At 42.4% G+C, this 27,568-nt stretch overlaps 1 protein-coding gene across 2 annotated transcripts in view; it reads right to left on the bottom strand.

Annotated features, from left to right (window-relative positions):
- PLPP3 (phospholipid phosphatase 3) overlaps nucleotides 1-27,568 on the bottom strand; it is a 65,661-nt gene that overhangs the window by 12,469 nt on the left and 25,624 nt on the right. For both annotated transcript variants that reach the window (XM_043490646.1, XM_038413270.2), the window contains exons 2-4: nucleotides 18,656-18,813; nucleotides 8,939-9,219; nucleotides 7,955-8,012 (exon numbers count right to left, since the gene is read on the bottom strand). In XM_043490646.1, the coding sequence (XP_043346581.1) occupies nucleotides 7,955-8,012; nucleotides 8,939-9,219; nucleotides 18,656-18,813 (497 nt within the window). The remainder of the gene's footprint in view (nucleotides 1-7,954; nucleotides 8,013-8,938; nucleotides 9,220-18,655; nucleotides 18,814-27,568) is intronic.

Genomic DNA, 27,568 nt, shown 5'->3' with positions numbered 1-27,568 from the left:
GAAAGAGGTTTCAAATGTTTGATATGCAACAATAATGCATCTATCCCCTTCTGTATACTGTTTTGAATTACTTCCCTGTCCTCTCCTCATTGCAGCCCAAAGGCTTTGACTAAAGAGTTCAGAGTAGAGAAAGCAATAATTTAATTTAAAAATGACCAATTAAAAACGAGCATTGAATTTAAATAGAACATAAGCTCAACAGTGACAAACTCAAGACATTTGGGGGTAAAACAAGAAAAAATGGCTTCAAAATGTACAAGTGCAACTGTTTGTGTGCCCACCTTTTCAAAAACAAATGTCCTAATTGTGCCACACATCAGGTATTGCATGCACACAGTTCAAACTTGCACATGTCCTTCTGTAAATATGGGACAAGAGCAATGCATGCCTGTATTAGGTAATTAAGACTTCTAGTGCCCAAGTTGCATGCACTTCAACACACAGTCAAACTGTGGAACTCCTTGCTAGGTGATGTTGTGAAGGCCAAAAATAAAACAGTGTTCAAAAAAGAACTAGATAACTTCACGTATGATAGGTCCATCAATGGCTATTAGCCAGGATTATCAATGATGCAATCCCATGCTCTGAGTGTCCCTAGCTTCTGTTTGCCAAAAACTGGGAGTGGATGACAAGGGATGGATCACTTGGTGATTGCCTGTTCTGTTCATTCCCTGTGAGGCACCTGATATTGGCCACTGTCAGAAGACAGGATACTGGGCTAGACTGCACCAGTATGGCCAGTCTTATGTTCTTATGCACATACACCTGATTTTGGACATTCAAAAAACATGCAAGTGCAATAGGGAGGACAGTCCAAAAATCAGAGCACTAGCCTGGGACTTGGGGGACCCCGATTCAATTCTTTGCTCTGCCACAGACATCCTGTGTGACCATGGGTAAGTCACTTAACCTCTCTGTGCCTCAGTTCCACCTCTGTGAAATGGGGCTAATTGCACTTTCTTACCTCAAAGGGGGTTGTGAGGATAAATACACAGAAGATTTTACCTAAAACATAACATTTCCAGGCATGAATTTAGGAGGCTGGACTGAGGCTATATTGAAACTGTAGCCCTTGGTGTGTGTGTGAAATACATATCATATGGGAAGAAAAGAAAAGCAAAGCAAATCAGAGAGCTAAAGAAAAAACAGAAAGCATCAGAATCTCCTGTCACAGAAAAATCAGTGGTATAATGTAAGGCAGGAAAACCCCAGCAGCTTCTCTGCTAATCTTTTTCAGAGCAGATTGTAAGCAATTTGCAAGTGACTTCTGCTAAATGTGTAAATGCTGCCATGTAGGAGAAGTTTATGGGTGAGCCTAGCTGGGGGTAAGATAATAATGTAAAATATGTTACTCCCACTGCAGCCCACTGTGTAGCATTAAAATAAAGTAACATACAATGATTAAAAGGAGCAGGCCTGACAAAAGGCAAAAGGGAAGGGAGGATGAAGTGACCTGCAATAATATGTAGTAGTAGCTATTTAGAGAGCCTATCCATTGTTAGAAGTGCTGGCAGAGGAGAAGTTACCACAGTACCAAGATGGCTTTAGGAGAAATACATAGCTTTTCTCCTGCCAGGGAACTTCCACAGATGTCAGGGAGAACAGACTGTGGTCAGCAAGTGAGCCTAAGCAAACAAACAGTTTATGTCCATCTGTAGGATTACAAGTCAGGAGCAGGCAGGGAGAGAAGAATATATACACTTTATCTTTATGCTTTGGAGGCGTTTACTGGGAAGGTGCTGAGTAAGTAACTTGGCTGTCAAGCAGAACTCCCATCTCACCCCATCCATATCACACGGCTGCATTCAGCCAGATCTAGGAAATTTGTCATTTTCTTTCCTAAGATTTCGCTCTGAGCATTGGCAGGGCCTTATCGTGTTTCCCTGACTGGACTCTATACACTTGACCTGAAGTTATATTCCATGTAAACCTCTCTCCCTCCCCCTCCCCACCCGCCCTTTGAAGAGGGCACAAATCCTGGAATGCTTATTTGGGCAAAGCTCTCTAAGCCAAATTCATCCCTGGCGAAGTCCACTAGACTGACGGGATGCAGTTGCTGACTGATTGTGAACTGCAGGATTAGAAGCACAAAAGACATCATAGGAGCAAAAGCACGTTTGCATTTTCTTCCTTTTGTCGACTGTATAATCTGAAATTTAATTGCAGATAGTTATCTAGGGGTCACATTTTGGCCCTGATCCCATCGAAACCCCAAAATTATCAGCTAAGTAGAACTTGAACCCAGCACTTGTTTTTCTTAAATGACTCCAGAACGCCCCCTGAGCTTGCATCTGCATGCCACTAAACTCACACCATTCTTGGACCAGAGACAGTATTCCATGACCCAGCTCTCCCCGCTAAGCCACAAGCAAAGAACAATGCTAAAGGATTGCAATCAGTCAGTTAAACTAAGGTGGCATAATAACAGCAAACCTAAGTAATAACTGCTGGCATCTCAGTTCTCATGAGGGAATGAGGATCACTGGAATACAAAAGAACTCAGATAGTTGTGAGGTTATTAGGAAGATTCTGTTACCATGTGGCATTGAATTGCAGGTTGATAACTGATGTTTCTCCTTAATTATGCTCATTGACAGATGGGAAAAAATTCATTGCTATTCTTGCTTTCAAAGAACAGAGAAAAGAACTCTGAGTAAAAGTTTGGTTCCCAGCACAAAGCTGAAGCTTTATGTAGGGCTTGAGGAATAGAATTCTCCCTTCAGCCAGGGCATTAAGGCATCAACATAGCTAGTCCAAAGATGTTCCTTCAGGTTAATGATCGCCCTAGAATCCACCGGCTTCCCCTTTCCTCCCCACTGTGCTTAGCTCTATGATCCACATGGGCTGAAAAGTCCTATTGTACAGGCCATCTGCATCCTCGTAGTTCAACATCCTTATGGGCCTTATCTGACCTTCCGCCTTGTCTTCACTCGGGGGGAGAAAAAAAGGTGCGTTCTTAACTCAAGTTAACTACCAGGAAGTAAAATCCTATTGCAGATCAGGCAGTTTGTAGTTTTCACATTAGCAGGTTGAGATAAACACCAGGCTTCCTTATAGTCTTTAACTTGACCTGCTAACTCCTATGAAAACTACAAGCCTCCTTGTCTTCAGTAGGGTTTTTCCTTGAGTGAAGAACACATTTTCCTCACTCCCACCCCCTGTAAAGACACACCCTTAGTGTACACACAAATACATTCAAACCTTCTTGGACATTTCCAAACCAAATTGTATAGCTCCCCTTCACCCATTCCACTATAAAAATTACAATAAGCGTTATGGTTCTACTTAGCCAACTGGTAACAAGGCAAGAAAAATTAGTACTAACAGGATTACCAGAGAGTCATTTCCCTTTGTAAACTGTTATACAAAGCAGGTGACGTTAATTGCATGTTTTTGATGACCAGAAAATGATACAAAATGTAGCCCTGAATCTGTGTTTCAAATTGAGCCCCAAGTGCTTTTTGTGTGTATTAAATGTCTTCCTGGAGACACTTCCGTAAGGATTTGGAATATAGACTCCCCTCTGGTATTTAGTATTTATTCCTGTTTCACTAATGGGGGCAAGTAATAACACAACTCTTGGCCCCATTTGGATATTTTATCGGTTCAATTCCTAGTGGATAAATGTTTTCACCGGGGGGGGGGGAGCCACTACAATTTACACTAGTCGACAGCATCACCAGGGAAACCAAGGACTGTCCCATCTTCTCATTCCCAGGGCTACACTCTCCAGGTCAAAGTTGGAGCACTTGGGTTGGGCACTGTGGGGGAATCTTGCAATACTATTTCTACTCTGGATCATTTCTGTGGATAAATGACAGGCTGGGGCTATCAGTCAGGCACCCTTCAGGAATGCTAAATCCACCCCATATTTGGACACCACAAAATCTGGACATTTTCTAAAGCTGTCTGACAGGTTTTGGTAGTGTTTCCCCACACAAGTACATATTTCCTAGTGAGTTTGAATTCTCCATCTAGGCTCTCATGACCAGAGATCTGGCCAATGAATGGCACAGACCTGCTGAAAAGGAAGGTTTGCATGAACAATATATATTTTTATTGAGGATTTTGCACATCAGTGAATTATTTTAGATACCCAACCACTCACAAACACAACATCTCAATGGTTTCCTGTGACTGATCATTTAAGAATGAGATACTTGCTGAAGGTGAAATTCTGCATTGTTCACTAAGCCCCCATAAATTTGTCCAAGCATGTCTTTAAAAAAGGACCTGGTGACTAATGACCCCCAATCTGCAGGAGGTACCTGAAAAAATGCAGCCAGTTCCCTGTTCCACAAGCCCCTGCGAAATCCTCCATCACATGAGCCCTCAGCAGTGCAGCAGCCAAACTTTTGCTAAGCAGCTTCTCAGGAATCGGAGAGCAAACAATTTGTTTACATCAAGATGATGGGTCCATCAAACTTACTGACACCGAGACATATTAGAAGCATGCAAAAATAGTGCTTGGCAGTGATTTATCTGTGTTTCAAACCAGTCTTATAAAGCTCCTCTCACCCAAACAAGTGGGAAGGAGAGAGGGTTTTTTAACACCCACTAATACAATATCATTAGTTTTTCTATCATTATCAGCTTTTCAGTACTATGGATTTTGTGCTGGGGTGGTATATTTTCATTATGCTTTTGGTAGCAGAAAATACAAAGGAGAAGACTCTTGCACAGAGTGGTAGGAAGGTGTGGAATGACAAAGAGAAGGCCACTACTGGACAAGGAGAGGGACTGGCTTCCTGACATCAGACACACACTGTACAAAACTATGTCTCCGTTTGTTTCTTTTTTTCCCCCCTCTTCAATTTCCATCAAACCCATTAGCATAATTCTTGCCCCAGCTCTATGAGCACAATTGAACAGATAGCCTGACTGTGCCTGCTACCAATCCTAGCTCAGTATTTCAAGCCTTAAAAACCTCTGGGAATTCTGGGCCAGTAATCCTCTATCCAGAGGAATAAATGGAACCAATCCAATGTCACAGGTCACATTGTTATATCCCAGCCAAGGAGCAGAGGTCAGTGCCTTCCAGACTGCAGTCTTGGAGGACATAGGCTGTACTGGTCAAAAGCCAGCTTCCACACTGTTTTGTTTTCAGTCTCTAGTGGGTTGGGGAAGAGAGGCAGATGCCGCAGAGTGCTGATAGCCGAAGTGCTTCCATATGAGGACGATGGGAAGGGCAAGGGCAGGGACGAGAAATCAGAGCTTGATTACTGTTGGAGTGCCATGGCCGCAATCTCGCTCTCTCTCTGATATAAGTGTGGAGGAGGGATAGCTCAGTGGTTTGAGCATTGGCCTGCTAAACCCAGGGTTGAGAGTTCAATCCCTGAAGGGGCCATTTAGGGATCTTGGGCAAAAATTGGGGATTGGCCCTGCTTTGAGCAGGGGGTTGGACTAGATGACCTCCTGAAGTCCCTTCCAACCCTAACCTTCTATGATTCTATGATATCACTGCTAGCCGCTGCAACCAGGGCCCTGTCCCACAATGCACTTCCCAGTAGATTCAGATGAGCATGCTGCCCCTCTGGTGGAGTCTAGCAGAAGACTCATGGGCTGCAACTATTCAGTTGTGCGCTACCCCAAATACAGGGCAGTCGTTACAAGCTTTCTGTGGAGGTCGGAGAAAAATATATGGCAGGCACTGGGGCAAAGTGGTGAAAAATGGCAGGACCAAAAAAGCATTGTTTCTAACGTCCTGTGGGAGCATCTCCTGCAAGATGCCATCTCCAGGCCTGGCTCTGGCCTCTGCAGGGAACCCAGTGCACGGAGCATTTATATGGTCAGGCCCATCCTGCGTATTTGAACGGTCAGTGTTCCCTTTTGTTTCTAACTTGCTGTGTAACTGCTGGTCTCGCAGAAAAAAACCTGGCAAAGTTTGTGAGAATAAAACAACCCGCACAGTGATTTTAACATAGGAGAGAGAAACTTGGAGGTCTTTCCTCAACTTCCATTGAAGCCAGTTGGGCAAAAATCCCAAGAGGTGCTGACTGGCATCTCTTGCTGTCGTTGAAGACACCAGGCACATCTTGGGAAGGGGGGGGATTTGCCTGAGTCAGCACTTCAAGATTTGTCCCCGTGTATTTTAATAAAGGAAGCAGCAGAACAGAGTCCTTATGATTTAAGAGTGTGAGTTACTCCTTTGTGGTATCAGGATCAGCAGAGGCCTTGAAAAGGTGGTGGCAGAATCTAGCAAACAATGGGATCAAACACAGAAAGACAGCACCAGTCTCGCTTATTGTTCTGACAGAACCAACCACCTGTTTAATTAAAGCTGCCATCCTCAGTTTCCTGAAGCCAAGCCTGGGAGCCTATTAGAGATGACCTACTTGACTGCCTGCAGAATCTTATTTAATACTCATGGCAAGCAGTGGCTCCAAGTGCAGTTTGGAAAGTTTTGCAAATCAGCCATTAAGGGCGTAGATTTCTGTGAAACGTCACTGCGTGGGCTTTAGCACTATGAATGATTCCCCTCCTCTCCTGACACGGCAAAGGAACTTTTAACCTGTTAACTTTAATTAAAGCTGCTGCACTTTATGGTATATAAATACAGATCACTCACGATGGCGTGTTGGGGTCAGGGGGGAGTTACTGTTTCATGGAAAACTGAAGTAGTGATTTTTGTTGATGGGTAAAACAAAACAATCATTCAGAAACAGTGCAGAACTGTTGCCACAACCTTGGGTCTCTCTTTCTCTTACACACACAAACACAACATTGAACCCTATTTTGTTTGGGGGCGGGATAGGGTGGGAAATGTCCAATTCCTTTCACATCACATCTCCCCAGCCATTCACTGAGAACGTTGTTTTAACGTCGCTTAGAGGAAATGGCGTGAATGTTTACAGAATAAATTTGAAATGTTTCAAGAAAAGAAAAAAGAAAATGAGGAAATAAATTAATGGAACCCCCCCAACTGTCTAAAAACCCCAGTAATTAAATTACAGAAACTGCTTCCAGGCCGGGGGAAGGGAGTTAAAAAAAAATCCAGGATTAAAAACCAGGAGAGAGCCGTGGTAATTTATCTTTTCAGATGGCAAAGTAAAGGAGGGGTGGGGAAGTGCAGCTCGTGGATAAATAAAAGCTCATGTTTAATGTTTTCATAAGTACAGCGCTGTTTCTTTGGTTTCCAATCTAAGGTTACAGGAGATATGGGGGCCGCAAATCTTTGAAAGTATCTAAAAACCTTTTTCCTAATTACTTTTTACACAAATCACTGTCCAAATCTCCTTTCCAAAAAAGTTTACCGTAGTTCCATCCATAACTGACCTGTGCTGGGTTGTTTCATGAGTGCTATCAAGCATGCCTCCAGCAGCTAAAGGCAGGAAGCACCTTGGCACACTGCTCTATTCAAGGGCAGAGTAGAGGAAGGGCAGAACCATTTTTCATTGACAGAGAAAAACAGACCAGCCCACAGTGTTAGATCAGACTGTGTGGGGAGGCCAGTTCACCTGCTTTGCTTTCAGATTTGGCCGCAAATGTAACATGGAAACCAGACTTTAACCTATAGGGGCAGCAGGTTAGGCTTATATATTCATCAAGTGCAGAGACCAGAGCAAGCTGCCTAATATAACTGTAAATAGAGCCCCTGTGCATTGATTTTAGGAGATGCAGCTTCCTTATTTGGCTCACCCCAAACTCTTGTTGACTTCAGTGGGAGTTTGAGCAAGGAATGCAGGATTGATCTGGAAACTTGGTAACAGTCCTGGTGCAGCCAAGGTCTGTGTAACCGGACAGAAATTTCAAGAGTCACAAGACCAAAAATGCTAAAAAGTTCAAGTATTTTTGAGTTTTTAATGGCAGTTTTTTATTCAGTCCTTGCAGTCTTCTGATGTAGTCAGAGCAATGTAATCAGCTGCCAAATTGCTACAATTGGGGGTGAGCGTCCCATGTGGGGATGCTGAGGTGTGCAAACAGGTTTGACTCTCAAAAAATGGAGGGTACTCACCACCAAATAAAGCATGGTATAGAGCGAGAAGGAGGCGTGACCAGAGAAGAAGGATTTCCTGTAAGACAGAGAACACATATGAACCAGCCATTATAATATTAGATTGAACCTGCCTATGAATAATCAAGAGGGAGGACTGTGACCTGCCTCTTACAACAGGGGAATAAGGAGATGTAAGGTACACCCTTATTTTTTCAGTATGGGCTACCTGGCATTGTGGATGGGGAAGCAACTTATCTGGGGCTGCTGCTCCCCCCACACCCAGTATGGTGGAGAGTGAGTGGATGAGGAGGGTACATATCAAGCATTTGCTCCACCCCCATCCTGACACTCCAGCCAATGCAGCTGAGCATGGCAACATGATAAGTAGACCAGTAGCAAATTATTTCCTCTACGGATCAAGAGGTGGAGAATCATGGGATTGCAGTTCCCTTCCTGGTCTGCTTTTGGGGCAGCACAACTATGAACTGTTATATACTCAGCAGACTGGTAACTTACAAGTCAGCCCAAGATATCTGGGAATTTAGGCAAACACCAATCAGGGTACAATAAGTATAACTTGTAAAGTTCACCCCAAAAAAATATCAAAATTAAATATCCAATGAACACGACATAAAGGCTTTGAAAAAGCCTTCCTGACACTGTTTGCTGTCTTTACATAAAGGAAGGGCTGTTTTGCCGTGTAGATCCAAACCACATACCTGTGATGTCAGCTCTTATGGTAAATTCCCACATTGAGCAAGCATTCATGAAACAATTGTGTAGGAGTTAATAGAAGGAAGGAGAAGTATTATTCAGCAGAGTTCAGTAACTCCTTAGGGAAATTGCCAGTCAATAGTAGTAGCTCAGTGGCAGTCTTCCCAGAGAAGGAAGTTTCTAAATGATCCATTGCTGGCAGAAGGGACCCGAGGAGTATTTTGTGGGACACCATTTTGGAAGAAACAACCGTTTTCCCCCCTATGTTGTCAAGGAAATGCCTCTCACCTGGCTTCCTGGACTCTGTTGTCATTTCCCCTACAGGTGTAGTTTTGAATATAGCCTTCAGAGCAGTCGATTACTGAAAAGTCTGGATTACAAACTTCCAGGAAATGAGGTCGCAAGCGTCCGACAGACACTTTGGCAATGTCTGTGAAGGACTGGCTGATGGCACAGCCAAAGGCGAAACAGCCCACTTGTTTGTAGAGAGCTGCCACATATGGGTTCTGGATGAAGGACCGAGACTTCTCCTTTAAGTAGTGAATCCGGTAGAACTCCCCTGTTATGATCTGAGGGAGGAATTTTAAAAAATATATATATAAATAAAAACACATTTTGTATTAAGAGGTCACATGAGGTAAATGTGCAACCATACAGGATAATAAGATCTCAGAATAAAAGAGCATTTGTTAAGAAATAAACTACAGGGTCCTACATTCAAGTCTTTCAGAATCCCATTAATTACTGTAGGCTTAAGGCCAGATGCATATTAACACTTCTCAGTGAGAGAATTTTTGTTTCAGACAGAAGGCGAGCATGTTTCTGAATGATACATATTTAGCTGCAAATCCTGTCTTAGAAGCAGACTCAAGTTAAATAAATATTGATGGAATTCCAAGAACAACTTGCCCATCTGAAACCTATTAGATTCCATTATATCTCAGAACGCGCAACACGGGGTTAAAAAAATGCTTTTCTTTATTGCCGGGATCATTGTAAAATGGCACTTACCAGTCTCTCTTTCCCCCCTCTATTAGCCTGCAGGTAACAATGACATGCCCAGAGACATGAAGAAACTGGTTTAACCTCTTTTGTTTGTAGATTCTAGCTATCCCATATTACCGTTTCAACAAAAGCAGTCAGTCAGACCTAAAAAGATTTGGCATCACCATATTGGCGATTGGACACTTGCTTCATGGACATAGCAAGATACACAGTGCAGTTGTGGACCAAATCAACAGCAAATGATTCCAAAAGGTGAATACTTCCTAAGAAGTGCTCACTTGGCCTGAGTCAGCCACCTGAGCAAGAGAGAGCCCTAGGAATGCCACTGTTCTTACTATAACAAAACCACAGTGGATTATAGCATTTTCACCTTTTTTGGGGGGGGCGGGGGAGGGGTGAGAGAGACATTCCCCATTCCTTTCACTATGTACTTGACGCATAAAGCAGGCAGTCCATCCACAACAGGAAGGCAAATAACAGACCAGTATGTCAGTACAGTACACTCCGTTTCAGAAATGTCCAACCATTTTGTTTTCTTCACACACAGATAAGGCTGAACTTGGTCAAACCAGAGATCCCTTAAGTTCCAGAGAAACCTTTGTAACTGGATGATGTTCATGGAATCATAGATATCAAAGACAAAAAACACCTGCTAGGGCGTTCTGTTCTTTCCCATGATGGTGCAAATTGTTCCCTGATTATATTTGGTATAATTTACAATGCTTTGCTTTGTTCTGAATATCTCAAGTAATGTCAAGTGGGAGAGCATTCTGCCACCTGCAGGAGCTCACCATTTGGAATTCTCTTCTCCGACACATCCTAAATTTTCCATTTTTCTTTATACTTTCCAGAAATCAAGATCAACTTTTTTTTTTTAAACGTAAGGAAAAATTCTAAGGCCAAGCTAAAGTTATTGGATCAAATTCTGCTCTCGGATACGTTAGTATAAAGCCGGAATAACTGCATTGACTTCAAATGCTCCAGCTCCCCCAGATTTATACCAGTGTAACAGAGATCAGAATTCAATTACAACCTAATAACAGAGACAAAAGAATCAAGATTCTTTGAGGTGCAAAGTTACTATTAAATTCCATACAGAAAAAAAAAGTTTAACATTTCAGTGGGGTTTTTTAAAATTATTTTTCATAGCTTTAAAAAAATGAACAGAAAGAATCCGATTCTGAGATCCTCAAAGTATTTACAAAAAGAAAAGGAGTACTTGTGGCACCTTAGAGACTAACAAATTTATTAGAGCATAAGCTTTCGTGAGCTACAGCTCACTTCATCGGACTCTGAAACCTGTCAAAGTATTTAGAATCTGCCCCAAAATTTGCAATGGCCAGACCCAATTTAAATCATACAAACTTCCATAAACGCAGGACTTTCCAGTTCCAATGGTCCTTATAGTTATTAAGCAGCAAATTATTTATTTCTTATGCCATGTAGGGGGGGAGTGTTGTGGATTTGACAATGTTGTCTTAAATCATAGTTATGAACCTGAGGACCTGGCTTCTTGTAATCCTAACTCTTAAAAGGCAATTTAATGAAAATCAGGCCATGAAATGAAGTCCAAAGGTCTCACCTCTCCAAAAGAGGCAAAGGCTTAAATTGTTCTGTCACGTTACACCCTAATTTTTGAGCTCCAGATTTACAGCTTTAGGATTTTATTCATTACTTTCAATGTTTTTATACCTGAGTAATAAAATGAGGTGGGTTTTTTTTCTCCTTCACTCCCCTTTCTATTCCAGTCAGCAGCATTGTGATATGTAAATTTAACTGTCAGGAAAAATGCCTTCATGCTAATCCCTTTCTGAAACAGCTAGCAATATTCTTCACAGCATGGCAGCCTGCCAACTCCAAGCAAAAGAGAATTCTCCCCTACCTACCTTTTTAAAAACTTGGCACAACATTTGGAAACTAATAAACTGGAAAAGTATTGCAATTAGACTAAGAGGAGATGAAACTGTATCATGGTTTGAACTCTGAGTACCAGGGTTTGAAAAACAAAGGTTGACCTAAAGTAACTGAAATAATAGCTATGCAGGCTTTATCAAAGGGAAGTAAAAAAAAACCCTCAAATGCTGCAAGCAAGCACTTATACTTCCATACTTCTTGCAGAAAGACATCGGGGCCATTGACCTGCCATGAAAGGTTTACAAACCACAGTCACATTTTACAAAAGAATATTAGTATCGAGCTCCCTTTGGGCTTGACTGAGGTTGTCTAGGGTCTTGCAGCTGACCTGTTCCAGAGTTATTTGTAATCCCTTGAGAATCCAAGTGCTCTGCAGATGATGGTTTATTTAGATTTTGGACTATCTTCAAATGCAGGCTGTGAGCCAGGAAGTATATTTGCATGAAGACCAAAAAAGAATGCCTGAACATTTCTGCTGTGGCAGACCACAGTTCATTTGTGTCATGGAAAGGCCATTCATGCTTTCTAATTGTCATTTGGAGGCAGCTCTTCTCCCTGCCACTGTCATTTCAATTTCTCTCGGTGTTTGCTCATTTATCTGCGAATGGATGGTTTAAGAATCCCCTGTGGATTTTGTGGGCACCCAGGAATCTATTTCCACTACACACAAAGCCCTGGTCTACGCATAAAATTTAGATTGATCTAGCTGTAGTTAAGCCAACCTAACCACCGGGTAGCTACAGCCGCTTAGGGAGCTGTGTTACCTACACTGATGGAAAAACCTCTTCCATCAATTTAGGAAGTGTCGATACTACAGCACTACTGTGGCATAGCTGCAGCTGTGCCACTCATAGCATCGACATACCCAAAGAAATGGCCTGTGGATTTTGCCACTCTCAAAGTGAAGGTGACCAGTCTGCAACTGCACCGCAGAAGGATACTTCATCCCAACTGCTTACTGCAACTTTCTTTGATGGCTGGGTGCATCTAGTCATGCAGGGAAGAGGGGCCTGCATCTTATAAGGCTTAGAACTGCAGAGGGAAAATAAATTGAATTAAGGATGATATTTGACACCACAGGATGTACCATTATTCTCAGAGTTCACAAATGGATCTCCTTAAAGCTTAGACATGTGACCATTTTAAACAGGGACCAACAAAGTCTAGGGATTAATATTTTTTCTCACTGCTGGTGGTCTTGGTAATTGCACAGATGTAGCAGATTGTAAATTGGAGACTTTAGTCTCCCGCTAACACACTGCTGGGTAGTCATGACCCCTCCTCACTTTAGTTAAAATCATGGCTGAACGTTAATGAAAAGCTAAAATAGGGCGAAGTTGTTTTTTGGCAATGCTCTCCCTGATAAAGAGGGTCTTAGAAAACTAATTCAGCACAGATGTGCACAAACTGAAACTTCATCCTGAACAAACAACTCTTAAAGGTACTAATCTCCTTTTCTGACTTGTGTCTCCAGCAAATAATTTGCATGCGGTATATAGAGAATTTCCCAGTGTGAAATGCTGGAAACATTCAACATAGTCACTAGTAAGAAACAAACTTTTCTCTCTAGTCTTTTCTACAATCTTTCTGATCAAGTGTAAGTTTTATATGCAATTATCATCAATTATCCAGTTGCCCCAGTAATTACACTTTCAGGGGCTTTCTAATCAGTTTTGACTCCAAGGTATTGTTTTTCTGTGTCTTGCCAAATGGGAGCACTTAACATTGAAATATAAAGTATCTGACTATCCACATTCGTATTCTTATAAATTAGCTGATCTAGAAAACTTGTTGGTTTTTTTCGAAAGCTCTCTAGATCTGACAGTACATGGAGTTGGATATGAACAACAATATTATCCATAAGGGGGCTCAGGAAATGGAGTAAAGAACCTTTTACTACCAGAGCATGGCTTCAAATCCAAGTGTAGCTGGAAGTGATTGTCAGTTGTTACCACCTGTTCAGTGGCCTATGTGAAATGGGTTTGTGGCCTCACTCAAGATCAGCAGGTGCAACTCATCCTTGTGCAGAAAACCACCACTAAGCTTGTGCACCACAGTCGGCCCTCTTTGAGAACATCAGTGATACATAAGTCTTGTGCTGTCCTCCGCACAGGTTGAATTTCAGTTCTAGTGAGCAATTGCCCCTCCCTTGTTAGCATTCGGAACAGAGAGGCTAAGAACTGAATGGACATGATCATTCTCTCCCTTATACAGGGAGTCCCTCCCAACTGGCTTTTAATGCTTACTGGCTGGTCAGTGTGGAGAATTGTATTATCACAGCTTATGCCAAGCCTCGTCTATGGATAAAAAGAGGCCTTTAGTCTCCATGAGGGTCAAATATTTTCCACAAGTAAAAGCACAGAGGTTAGGGATCTATTACAGGAGTGGGTGGATGAGTTCAGTGGCCTGCAATGTGCAGGAGGTCAGACTAGATCAGCAGTTCTCAAACTTCATTGCACCGTGACCCCCTTCTGACGACAAAAAATTACTACATGACCCCAGGAGGGGGGAACCAAAGATCGAGCCCACCCGAGCCCCATCGCCCCAGGCGGGGGAGGGGAGGGCCAAAGCTGAAGCCCAAGGGTTTCTGCCCTGGGTGGGGGCATGTAACCTTAGCCCTGGGTGGTGGGGCTTGGGCTTGAGCCCTGGGTGGTGGGGCGTGGGCTTCAGACTTGTGGGGGCCCAGGGCCAACACCAACCTTGGCGACCCCATTAAAATGGGGTTGCGACCCACAGTTTGAGAATCCCTGGACTAGATGATATGATGGTCCCTTCTGAACTTAAAATCTATGAGTCTATGAGCATTTAGTAGAGGTCTGAGAGCAAAAATCTTAGGGGCAATTAGTATCTCAAGGGTCTTATGCATGTGTAATGCCAAGGGCAGTCTTTGCCTCCAAATCAGTAAATATGTAGGCATTGAACACAAATGCATATCCTCCTATGTCCTGACAGAAGCAGAAGTCTTCACCTCTAAAGTTTACTTAGCAAGAACTGTGGCAGTCTTTAAGACACATAAAACACAACCTGGACCTTTCGCTCTGGCCTAAAGATTCTGCCGGTGCCAGTATTTAAAGCTGGGAGTTGGGAATATGAAATTTTTTTTGTTTTATTTATTTTCCTAAATTGCTCCTATCTACAGTCATGTCTTTGAAAAGCAAACATTTCAAATGAAATAAGAGATATTGGTGCTTTGTGGATTTGCAAGGAATTCATATTATACTACAAAAATTCTGGTATCTGGGTTACATCTGAAAAAGAGGTCAGCATGACTTGAATTTTCCATATATTCTGCCATAGCAAGAAATCTGTTTCTTAAATCACTTGTTAGCCATTTGTATCACTCAGCAACAAATAACTGAGCTTTTGTATTTTCCTTACCAATTTACTTTTGTTGTGAGTGAAGTGAAACCTACGTAGAAAACATCCATTTCTTTCAGGGAAACTTTTTTTCTTTTTAATTGACCTGCCATTTCATGTTAGGAACTTGATGGATTAAATAGCCAGTTGATTATGTTTCCAATTTCAGTTCCAACTCTTGTATTTGCCACTGGCTCACTACTGATCAGAAGCAGATTCTGCATGGAGCCAACATGACGGTATGTCAGGCAGTAATGTGAAAATGAGATTTTTTTTCATTTTATTTTATGGCTTTTCCATACTTGGGGGCATGGAATTTTACCTGCAGGGTAAAAATTTCTTCTTGTTTATAGATTTTTTTTTTCACTTTCACTTTTGGAATGAGAGACAGAGAATTATTGGGACTGTTTGCCCATGGCTCTATGAATAAACTGACTGGCAAATGATGCTGCGATCAATGAAATCTGAAACCTGGCTTCATTTCAATTCTGCTTGGGGGATGGGGGAAACTAACAGATAATTATCTTGGAAATGGAATAACCCAAGCCAAAGGATGACTTTGAAAAGAAATCAGCCATCTGTTTGATAGACACAACACAATGAGTCATATGCTATCCTCAACCCTATACATACATGACTCCCATTGACAGGAGAGAGAGTTCCACTGGGGATCGCTTCCTATCTTTGCACTGACTATAATGTAGCTTTAATCACGGTTGAAAGGATCAGACTGAAATACATTTGAAATATTTCCCCGAGGGAAAAATTTATAGGACGAAATTCACCCCAGTGCACAGATTCAGCACAGGACCCCTCTGTACAGCTTAAGCCTTGAGTTGGTACTCTGTGCAAGCTAAACTCTCTCCCTCTGGCCCTGCAAAGGCTAGTGGGGGTAAGGCAGTGATTGGGCCAAATCAGAGGGAGGGATCCACATTCATCTGAAAGTGGCATAAAGAGGGTGTGACTGCTACTGTATCCCACAGGCTTGCATAGCAGCTACAGAGAGCCCGTGCATCAGTTCCTCATGCTGCTCCCATTGGGAAGTGGATTTCACATAAACAACTCCTTCCCTGACAATTCTTCCCCACAGCCCCCAACAATGCCCCCTACACACACCAGGTGCACTTCATCCATGCAATAACAAACACCTCTGGCTTTATTCATGTGAAGTGAATTCTACCCAGAGTGCATGAACCTTCTAATTAAACAGACAATATCCCGATTCTGATTAATTTACAGCCATAGCTTCTGATGGAGTAAAAGGAAAGGAAAACTCATGTGCACAATTTACTATTTGAACTACCAGGTATGTAAGTATGAACGAACAGCATAAAGCTTAGATGTGCTAAAGATATTGGGCATTACAGTGCTTGTAGAACAAAGAATGAAAGCTAGGGGAAATAGGAGCTTAAAGTCATTTCTTTCTGTCCCTTAACCCAGTGGTTCTCTACCAGGGGTCCCCTGGGGGGACACAAGCAGGTTTCAGGGGGCCGCCAAGCAGGCCGGCATTATACTTGCTGGGGCCCAGGATAGAAAGCCATAGCCCAACCACATGAAGCTGAAGCCCAGGGCCCTAAGCTCCGCCACCAGGGGCTGAAGCTAAAGTCTGAGCAATGTAGCTACTCGACAGCCGCTGTGATGTGGGGACCCAGGCCATTGCCCTGCTTGCTACAATGCCAGCCCTGGCTTTTATATGCAGAAAACCAGTTGTTGTGGCACAGGGGGGCTGTGGAGCTTTTACAGCATGTGGAGGTAGGGGGAGAGAGGGCAGCTCAGAAAGAAAAAGGTTGAGAATCCCTGCCTTAACCTGCCTACCCACAATACAGTTGCTTTAGCTGACAGAACTAAGCAAAGGACTGTTATGAAAGTAATCCTTAAGGAAAAAACTAAATTATGCTAGAAGCGGGTATAAAGGGAAACTTAGGTACTTCTCATACAGAAATGCTGGGGGCGGGAGGGAATGGAAATGGTATCTTGATATAAATGTTTAAACAAAAATGAAGGGCATGTAAATGAGCTACGCTCGGTGCTAGACCTGTGGGGAGGGGGAGAAAGGTGGTTTAAAACCATCTTTGCACTCTCCCAGTCGTGGGGAGCTTGGGTCTGGCACCTATCATACATTAGAGCAGACTGCAGGCCACTAAGACCTGCCTGAGGCCATTATGCAGCTGGGAATGTCAGAGTGCAAATTCTGTCCACACCCCTCTCCATCAGGCTGGGATGGGGTGGAGCAGGTGGTGCAGAGCCGGGGTGTGTCACCAATGGATGCCCCCCACATCAAAGGAATCCCTAGATATTCTTTTGCACTGCTGGAGTGGAGCCAAGGGACTGGAACAGGGGCAAGGATCTGCCACCTCCAAAGGTGTTATTTTGTTTTTAAATAACAAACTGCACTTCATTTCAGCTTTTCATGATGTCACTACAGACACCTGTCAAATTTTAGTAGAGCATTGTGACTTGAGTGTAATGAGGCCTCCTGTTACATGGTTAGCCCAAAGTGTTTTTAGTAAATAGCTGATAAATGTACTAGTGTAAGGCGCCTCAACTCAGCCGACTCTTCCAGGGCTGGATTTGCTGAAACTTAAAGCAAATATATTCACACACAACATAATCCCTCCTCACAGCAGTGGGAAATTTGATAGGAAAAAAAATATCAAAAGTAATTAGAAAGGCGACACAAGTAAGGCTGCCCTTTAATATATGTCTAGTTTATTATTTATTAAAGCCCTAATACTGCCTCCAAAACTTTTCCATGCAGCAGTTGGCTGGAAAGGCACCACCTCTTTTTAAAAACTGCATGAAATGCGGACTATGTAAATACCACAGCAATCACTCAAATGTGGACACAACATGCCAAATCCTTATTGGCACTAAATCCTTTAGCTTGTAAGGAACATGCTCCCTGAAATGTGAACTCTATCTTAGATTGCAAAGTTTGCAGGATGTGCCCAAATAGTTTGACTTGTTTACTTGCTTCAGAAACATCTTACTCTTCCTGCTCTATATTTTCATTTGCACATGGCTGCAGATTGTTGGGCGTGTTGTGGAAGATGATTGAAATTTATGCCTCATATACACAGTAAAGGCACATCAGTAGAATGATGCTTCCTTATACTGATAATCTGATATGGAAAGGGCTTCTTTCATTGGGACAGTAGGCCAGTCTCATCAGTCCCCATCCATTTCCATTTAAAAGTCAACAGAAAAGCTCCTGGTTTCAATAGGTGCTAGAGCAGACCATAGGCCTTTTCGTTTATCTACTTCAACTGTCTGCATACAGGTCTGTGCTCATTACTATAGCTGTATTTGAAATGGGGAGCTCTTCTGCCACAAACTAAGCAAATCAACCTCCAGCTACTCACCAAATTATTAACTGGTTAATTTCACCAGGGACACCAGACTGTCTTTGGATGTAATGAGTTTCAGTCACTAACCAGGACTGATTTTGAACAACTGACCCTGAGGTAAAAGGCTTCATATCCTATTACCAACACCATCTTGTCTTTGTTGCTGTTGCAGTAGATTTTTTAACTTGTTCCAGGCACAGTCCTAACTCCCAATCCTTATAAATTAATTGCTGAGCAGAGATTTTCTAATAGTCTTTTTGCGTTGATTGACACGCTGTCTGGGAGTGTCAAGAGGGCCCTGTCAGCATTACCTGCTTAGGAGACGACGCAAACATACAGTCCTGTCAGAGAGGGGCAGAAGAGTGTGACCGATTTTACTTACAGCAAGGATGGCGATGAGAATCCCTGCAGCACACAGCACAGCGTCGTTAATCGTCTCGCCCGTTTTCAAAGGGTATTGGATACTCTCGTCGTTGCAGTAAAACCCCCTTTGGTACGGCTGGATTGTGCTGGTTTCAATGATCAGAAAGGGCAGACCGGCTGGGGGAGAGAAAAGACAAACAACAGAGAACAACACAAAAGAAAAAAATCAGTAATTTGGACAAATACGAACAAAAAGCTACAAAGAGCCCTCCTCAATGCACCATACCTTTGATGATGCTTTTCTTTTTTTCCTAATAAGTTTCCAAAGTGCACAGTATTGGGAACTGTTTTATTAAGTTTCTCCTGGGGGAAAGTACCTATTCTGCTGTGGTTATCAGATGTAAATGCTGCACGCTCCTAGTGAAGCCGTGCATACTGCAAATATTAACTCACAGGAATGAATACCAACAGCATCCCACTGCAAGAAATCATGGAAAAAATATGACAGTATTCCCCACAGAGCGCCTGGAACTCCTTGCCAGAGGGTGTTGTAAAGGCCAATACTATAACAGAGTTCAAAAGGGAGCTAGATAGATTCATGGAAGATAGGTCCATCAATGTCTATTAGGCAGGATGGGGAGGAATGGTGTCCCTACCCTCTGTTTGCTAGAAGCTGGGATTGGGTGAGAGGGCATGGATCACTTGATGATAACCTGTCTGTTCATTCCCTTTGGGCACCTGCCATTGGCCACTGTCAGAGGACAGGATACTGGGCTTGATGGACCTTTGGTCTGATCCAGTATGGCCGGTCTTATGTTATTATGTGCTGTGACCAGAGAATGAAAATGTCTCTCTGACATGACGTGATGGAAGTTGAGTTCAGCAGGACTGTAGGAGGACTTACTGAATAAACAAACAGCAAACTATCAGGTCATGCTTTTCCTGCCATATTGACCAGGCCAAGCCCCATCTACACAGGCTTCGATACAGTGTTTAAAAATAAAACAAAACTGCATTTCCATAGTTAATATACCTCTGTGTCTTAAAGGGGTTCTACCGCAGTTTGTCTCACCAACGTAGACAAAGGATATAAACATCATTAGAGCAACCTTTCTTTGAACACTTTTTGAATGCTAGTCAAACACAGCATCTATCCAACCATCTACAATAGCTGGTGAAACCACATCAGATCCTATTGGGTGCGACCATGAGAAATACGTTTTAAAAACAGTTTTAAAGACTGTAGCTGAAACTTCAAACCAGATGTACAATATATGGTCACAGACCAATAAAAACTGGTTATGGTACAAGATAATAAAACTTAGATCTGTTGCACTAGTATAATTCAATAATAGCAATAATAATGCTATTTCAGAAAAATGTAGCATTGTCTAGAAGTTAGAGTAGAGGATTGGGAATCTTTCCCAGTTCTGTTGCTGATCCTGGATGAGTATGGGCAGGCCACTTAAGAGGTCTATGTGCCTCGGTTTCACCAAGTGTTTTGCTGTTGACTTCAATAACAGCAGGATCAGTACATTTGATCCAAAAGCTCTTTGTAACCCTCTCAAAGTGATTTACAACTACACATATAGGAAAATCTTCTTCCACCTCTGAAATGACACCCCACTGAGGTGAAGCAAAAAACAATTTAAGAATGCAGCAACACTACTCAACAGTTTTGGACATGACACAAACAGCAACAAAAAACAATGTTTGAAACTACGGAGGATAGCATTTAGGTAATGTAGTTATCCAAGTTGGCATTTGGCTAAAACACCAAGACTGCTCACCCTACTATTGCAAAAAGTGTCATGGAATATTTATTGACCACTAACTGGGTTAAATGTCTGAGTTCTTATTTACACTCCTACAACTTTAAAATTATAAGATTTTTTCTCTTAAATTAAGAAATGTTGCTTCTTGGTTTTCACATGATTTGCCTAGAGCAGTTTTACTGCTGTCATAAACAGCTATGCTCTAATTAGTGAAGGATTTTGTCCAGAAAGGTAAAATCAAAGGCTCTTTTTAAAAATGTTTTCAATTTGTGTGTAAACAAGTTAAGCTGCTTACATTTTTGTAATCCATTTTGGAGTTCCTTCATTCTGTTTTAACAGATTTTTCTAATCCATAAGTTATTACTTTTTGCTGATTGCCTTAAATAAATGATGCACAATGTGCAATGTATAACTGTACTCTGAAAAAGGTCACACACACACACACAGAGCTGAATTCTGTTCTCAGTTTCTCAAATATAGCGGAGACCACAATTTGGCACAATGTTCTGGGTTACTGTGTGTGTGATTTTCTATAAGAATGTAAGGAGCTGGTAATATTAAACACACAGACTGCCTGCAATGGGCTGTCTGTTTTCCAACACACTAATGAAATAGTGAATAAATGTCTCAGAACTATTCCTCTTGTCAACTCATCTCAGGTTTTGCAAATAAAATTGGACATCTCATGTGGATCCAGCTCATCTTCATTCCACTCTCCAAGAGTTTTGAAACCTAGCCAGTTTGGCTCTGAAAGGTATCTCTTAAGCTGGCAATATGATATTAATAACCTTCTTTAAAGATCCAGAGTATCCTGATGAAAAATTGCACCCAAAAAGCTAATGCTGTTTGGTGCGATCCAGTTTCACCACCACTTGAAACAGCAGCATAACAGTTGAACTTGGGGAGTAGACATACCACAGTTACATGGCTTATTGTTATTTCTCCAGTTCCTCTTTTTAATAGCTTTCACATGACAGGTCTGTAAAACACATGTTCCCACAAACAATGAAACACATCTGAAAGCTAAGAAAGAAAGAAAGAACGAACAATAGTGTTCCTGTGTACTATATGAACCCAGGAATAATAAAGATTTGTTTTCCCTTCATTCATTGAACAGCATGAGGTTGTAGTATTTCTGTGTGTTCAATCATATGTTTGATTGCCACAGCTATAATAAGAGCATAAGTGGCATACATGGTGTATAGTTTTCTTAAAATGCGCATAGACATAGTTTAGAAAAATCCAATGGTTTTGTTTTCTCTCCTACAAACTTGTGGTTTAGTGGGATATTGCCAATAGAGTCTTGACATTTTTCCTGCAAACAGTAACCTCAGATTCCCTTCTTTTCTTTTTTCTTTTTTTTTTTTTGTACAAGAGAAGCATAAACATACCCTCAATAGCTGAACGGATATTGCTTAGAAGATATAATATACCCTAGACTGTGGGCTAGAGGCTGTTCTTTCAAAGGTTATTATCCAAGTGACAGAAGGCACCACTCTTGTAATAAAGAATGTGCTGCCAGATACCCTGCTAAAGATGGCCCTTCTTTGAAAAGATTATCTCTCTGAGCACAGATTGTCTAAGTGACTGTCACCACTCACACTTTCAGGCACTCTCATGCTTTCTGGCAATGATTAGCACTGAGACTGCAACATGGGGAAGCCCGTACTACTACCAGAAGCTATTTGGAGAATGGATATTGCAGAAGATGCTATGAATGAAAAAGAACACAGTAAAGGAACAAAAGGAAAGGTCCCTTCAGGGTTCCTTATAGAGATGTTCCTGATTCTGCTTTCATTTACACTGGTATATTCACCAGAGAGTTAAAGACTTCCAGATTAGAGAGGTTGCAATTGTCTATCAGAAAGACAAGGCAAGAGTCATGAAGGGTGACAAACAATGGAGTTAAATCAATGAAGTTACAGCAGGAGAGCAAAGTTTGGTCCCATCACTTTTCCTGTACTAGTGCCATAAGGAGAATAAAAAGGCAAGTCCAATTTTCAACTGTGGAATCTTAATAAAACATTTTGCATTTTGGATGCTCATATTGACACTTTCCCATAAACGTATACACTGTGCCCTTACAAACTGATTAGTGTGTCCAAATTCAAGATTTGGACAACATTTTAAGGCACCCAACTTTTAAAAGCTAACATCCCCCATGATCCCTTAACATCACTAGAAGACAATGGCAGGAGCCCTCAGAATGTTTAAAAAGTAATGGCAGTCAAAGAGGCAGCCCCTAGAAAGCAGGGAGAGGTGGTAAGTCCATACCAAGGCAATTGGTTGATCCATGTAGTAGGCAATAGATTGTACCAGTTGAATGGTCACTCCATCCTAAAATGATCTCTGGTACCGATTTATCCTGGTGCTTCTGTCCATGGCTCATGTTCATCTATGCCAGAGATCCCCAAAGTGAGAGGTGTCCCCTCACTCCAGGGGTGTGTGGAGGAACAAACGGGGTGGGCATGGCATGGCCGGGGCATGGAAGGGCCAGGCCAGCCCCCAAAGTGGCAGGGAGGGAACGCCATCCAGCCCCTCTCCACTCCAGTCCCGCTCCCAGCCACGTAACTGACTCCTGGCCCTGCGCCTGGCCCTGGCCCCAGCTTTGGCATGGCCCAGCTCAGCTCCTGGCCCCGCACCAGCCCCCAGCCTCTCACGTGGGCCGCGGTATGTTCCCGGGCTGGGGCCGAGGCTGGGGGCAAAGCCGGGAGTGGAGCTGCACCTGGCCACCGGCCTGGCTGCCAGCCCCAACCACAGCCCAGCTCCCGTCCCCACCTCCAGCCTCGGCCCCTGGCTGCGGCACTGCTCCTGGCCCCAGACCCACCCTGAGCTGCGGCCCCAGCGATGGGGGGGGAAGGTGAGACCTGTGCTTTCAGTTCTATGGGAAAGGTTGACATGAATAGACCTGTCCTCTAGTACCCCTGCAGCGCAAAGGGATCACATCCTCTTTAGTACTGACAGTTCCCTTCTGGACACCTAGATAATGGCAGGCACACTTTACTGTAATGCTTCAAGAACGTACCATTTCCCTACTACCTGAGGGCAGTTCTACACTACCGGTTAAGTCGATCTGACTTATGTCGCTCAAGGGTATGAAAAGCCTCCCACCACCCCCCAAGTGATGCAAGTTTCGCAATGTCCACACCGGCACTATGTCGGCAGGAGAGTCTCTCCCACTGACACAGCTTATGCTTCTCGCCAAGATGGAGTAATTACACCGACGGGAGAGCAGCCTCCCCTTGTCAAAGGGCATCTTCATGAGACGTGCAACAGCGATGCTGTGCAGACATAGCACTGTAGTGTAGCCTGTCCCTAAGGCATTCACATACAGATTTACCCCCATCAGACCCCTGTGAGGTAGGGAAGTGCTATTATCCCCGTTTTACCTATAGGGAAACAGAGGCATAGAGCAATTAAGGAATTTGCCCAAGGTTACACAGGGAATTTTGGCAGAGCTGGGAAATAAATGCATTTTTTTTTTGGATTCCTAGTCCAATCTCTTAAATTCAGGACGATCTTTCTACCCTGTGGTCATATAAAGAGTTTCTGGTGTAATAACATAACAATGAAATTCCAACCGCACACCCTGAACTAGATATGCTCTGCTCCCCAACAGGGCTCTGCTCCAAACCATGAACATAATAGAAATCTCTTGAGGCCTGATCCCGGACCATTAAAACCAATGGGAGTTTATCCGTTGACTTCATTTGAAGCTGGATCGAGCCGCTGCTAAATGCAGCGTGAAGCAGGTGTGGATATTAATGAATTCAGTTAGGCACTGCAGGACTCCATGGTGCTGTGCAGTGAAAAATTATGTTGCTTTTGTTGGGAGGAAGTCAAAGAGACTTTCTAACCCCTCGCGGCTGGTGTCCTACCCTAAGATATTTCAGTAAAGGATTTAAATGTATTTGCCTTTATATTTAATAAATTATCCTGGAGGCCAGTCAAGTTTTGAAATCTAGTATCAAGGAGAGACATCTCTTCCCCTGTTTATTAATGTCTTTCCCCAACACTCAATACATTTTCAATACCTCCTGGGAATGCTAACAACGTACAGAAAAAAAAAACAAAAAACAAAACAAAACATGCACTCACTGACCAGCTTCCAACATGCATAAAATCAAAGGCTGAAGAAAGGATTCTGTGTTGAGATGCTTTGAAACTTGGAGTCTTTGAAAAGTTAGCACTTGTGCAGATTTAAAAAAAAAAAAAAACAGGATAAGTTTTCATTGGCCACCCATTGATAAAGTCATGTGGGAGGTGTTACTGAGGTGACCCAGCCATGAAGCTCTGATCTTCCTAGCCAAAGCTTCACCTTTGCACTAAATTAAACACAGTCTCTTTTTAGAAGGTTTTTTTTTAAATCCTTGGAAGAATCTTTATTCTTTGCTCTCCCTAGACATCACAGATCATCAAGAATTATATTTCCCATCATAGGCATCTCAGCTAAATGTCAGGAATTGCTACTTGAGCCTTTGCTACAAGTATTCTGCACTGTATTTGCTTTAGAGTCTATTATACTCAGACACTATGGAGGTTTTTAAAGTTTCACTGCATTAGGGTTCTAGCCTAATAGTTGAAAAAGATCTTTGAATAATACGGTGGGGCTGTGTGGTGTATCCGATTCCTCACTCAGGACATAGAGTATAAATATTTGGGTTACATGTAAGTGACAGGGGTTCCTTTTAGAGTAATTAATGGCTGGGCTTGGGAATGTATAAAACTTATTTGGTTTACAATTTTTCTTCAGATTTTGAAGGCTGGATAAAATCCAGATTAGACTAAGATGGGCCCCTATTGAGACTTTCCCCAGCTCTTAAAGAAGAATTGTCATTTCAGACAAGGAAAGCACTAGCCCTGGCTGCTGCTGCTAATGTGAAATATTCTGAGTATGGCTCATTTAGAAAACAAATATTTAAAAGAAGACTTGAGGTGCCTCCCCCATGTCACGCACAGGGAACCCTACCATGCCAGCCTTCCCAAGGGGCTTCAACAGCAATGAAACCAGTGGGATTTTTATCAACAGTAAAAAAAAAAAAATTAGCAAGCCTGAGCCAATGCCTACTGAGGTCAATGGAAAGGATCCTGTTGACTTCAGTGGGTGTTGGATTGGGCCCTAAGGCTGGGATTTCGGAAGCAGTCTGAGGCAGTTAGAGGCCCAGCGCCCAATGAATTTGGGTGCCTACCTCCTTTAGACTCCTATGGAAATCTCAGCCTAAATTACTAATATTTGTGTCTTATTGAAAGTAAATGAAGTCACTTTAGCTCCCTATTGCAATGGGCTGCTTCTTTTAATTGTTATTCCTTTGGTTTCCAGCAGTCCCGTACACCTCTCTCTGTCCTTGTCTACATGGAAATTGATCTGATTTCTTTAACAAGTGGCCAAATTTTACCATCCACATTTTAAATAGAACTCCCCGTTCAAATCAATTAGCAGTTCCACTTCCCTTACGGAAAAGTCCTACAGAAATGAATAGGGATAAAAATGACTCTAAAACCCCACTCAATTTAATGTGGGTCATAAACCTGCTTTAGAATCCTACAAATCCTATAGAAAGTCATCACTCGCTATTCAATTTGATTGTTTAACTCTATGGAAAAAGTCATATGATACCATATGTTGATTTTAACCAAGATATACAGGCTTTAGTTTATTTTCTACTCACAACAGGTTTTGCTACACAACTCACTAACCTTTGTTTCTGTCTGTGTTAGTCTGGTCTGGGACCCCTCCTGCTTACAAAAGGGGTGGCATTTCATTTCACCTTTTTTTCTACGATAATTAATTGCATTTAAGCCAATAGGCAGAGACATAATTTAACTTAAGCATGGACAGACTGCCAAGTCCATCGTCTGCTGCAGGTGTGGCGATGAGAAAGCAGAGCACACTGTGATCAAGATGTGAATCTTGCTGTCTAATGATTTGCGACAAGCTCGTTATTCATGTTTTCTGAGCAACGTTAATCTCTCTCTGTTTCCCCACATGATATTTGCAGTGTGCTTCAAATAACCTGGAAAGAAAGAATATTTAATTCCTGCATGTACATCCCTGTAATGTTTATGGCCTCAATGAGATGTGCTACTAATGACCCTTCTGCACATGTGTATTCCTTCTGAAGTGAATGAGACTGTGATTTGGTGTAGAGCAGTTATTTTCAACCTATGAAGTGCGGACCTCTGGGGGTCCACAGACTGTGTCTAAGATTTCCAAAGGGGCCTGCACCTCCATTCAAAATATTTTAGGGGCCCACACATGAATAAAGGTTGAAAACCACGGGTGCAGAGAATCCCACTGGAATGCTGAGGCCTAAGGCAGGAATTTACTAGTGGTACTTGAGCTTGATGTTCCATCCATTCACTTCACAACAATTTTTTTAAGAAGGTGACACATGAACCAATAATTTGGGAATGGCTGGCCCAAGGTAAACTATGTCTCCACCTACTGGTCAAATGCATTTATCAGGAAAGCAGCAATGAACAATTTCAGGATTTTGAGGTACATCTGTAAGCATAACACTGTTAAAAGGTCAGATGCTGACAGTGATTATCTGTGTGGGCTTTCCGGGCTGGTTATATAGAAAAGATCTTGGCAGCAAACACATTTAAAACAAATGGCATATCATCCTCACACACAGAAGGGTTTGACAGATCACCATCAAACTCTTTCTGATTCAAAGTCTAAGCAGAAAAGGCTTCACTTTACTATTGGGATCTTAAGGTGCCAGGTCCAGTTCCAAATTACACGAATGGGAGTCTTCCTTTGATTTTGGTGGGAGCAAGACTAGACTTCTAAAAGTGTTTGTTACCTATTTACTGAGGTAAACAACACATACAAAGAAAGAAAGAGAAAATAACACAAGAAGAAAATATCAAGCAGTAAACTCAGGTGTTCCTCCTCGGAGTTCTACCTGCAGTTCTGTATTTAAAAAGGCTTATATTAAAGTGCACTTTTTTTTTAATGGCTAAAAATGCACTAATAAGAATTAAAAGTCCTTGTCCAAGACACACTTCCCAGGTGTATATAAAATTCTGCGTTCATGTGGTAAAACAAAGGCCAGACTGGCAGGACAGCCAGTGTCAGATAGGGTGAATACAAAAGCTATTATAAATGCTAAACCAGAGCCAGCTGCAGCTCAACATGAATGGGAACAAAG

This window comes from Dermochelys coriacea, chromosome 8 (genome assembly GCF_009764565.3).
Source record: "Dermochelys coriacea isolate rDerCor1 chromosome 8, rDerCor1.pri.v4, whole genome shotgun sequence".
In the NCBI taxonomy this organism is placed as follows: Eukaryota; Metazoa; Chordata; order Testudines; family Dermochelyidae; genus Dermochelys; species Dermochelys coriacea.
This window is presented reverse-complemented; position numbering and strand designations above follow the sequence as displayed.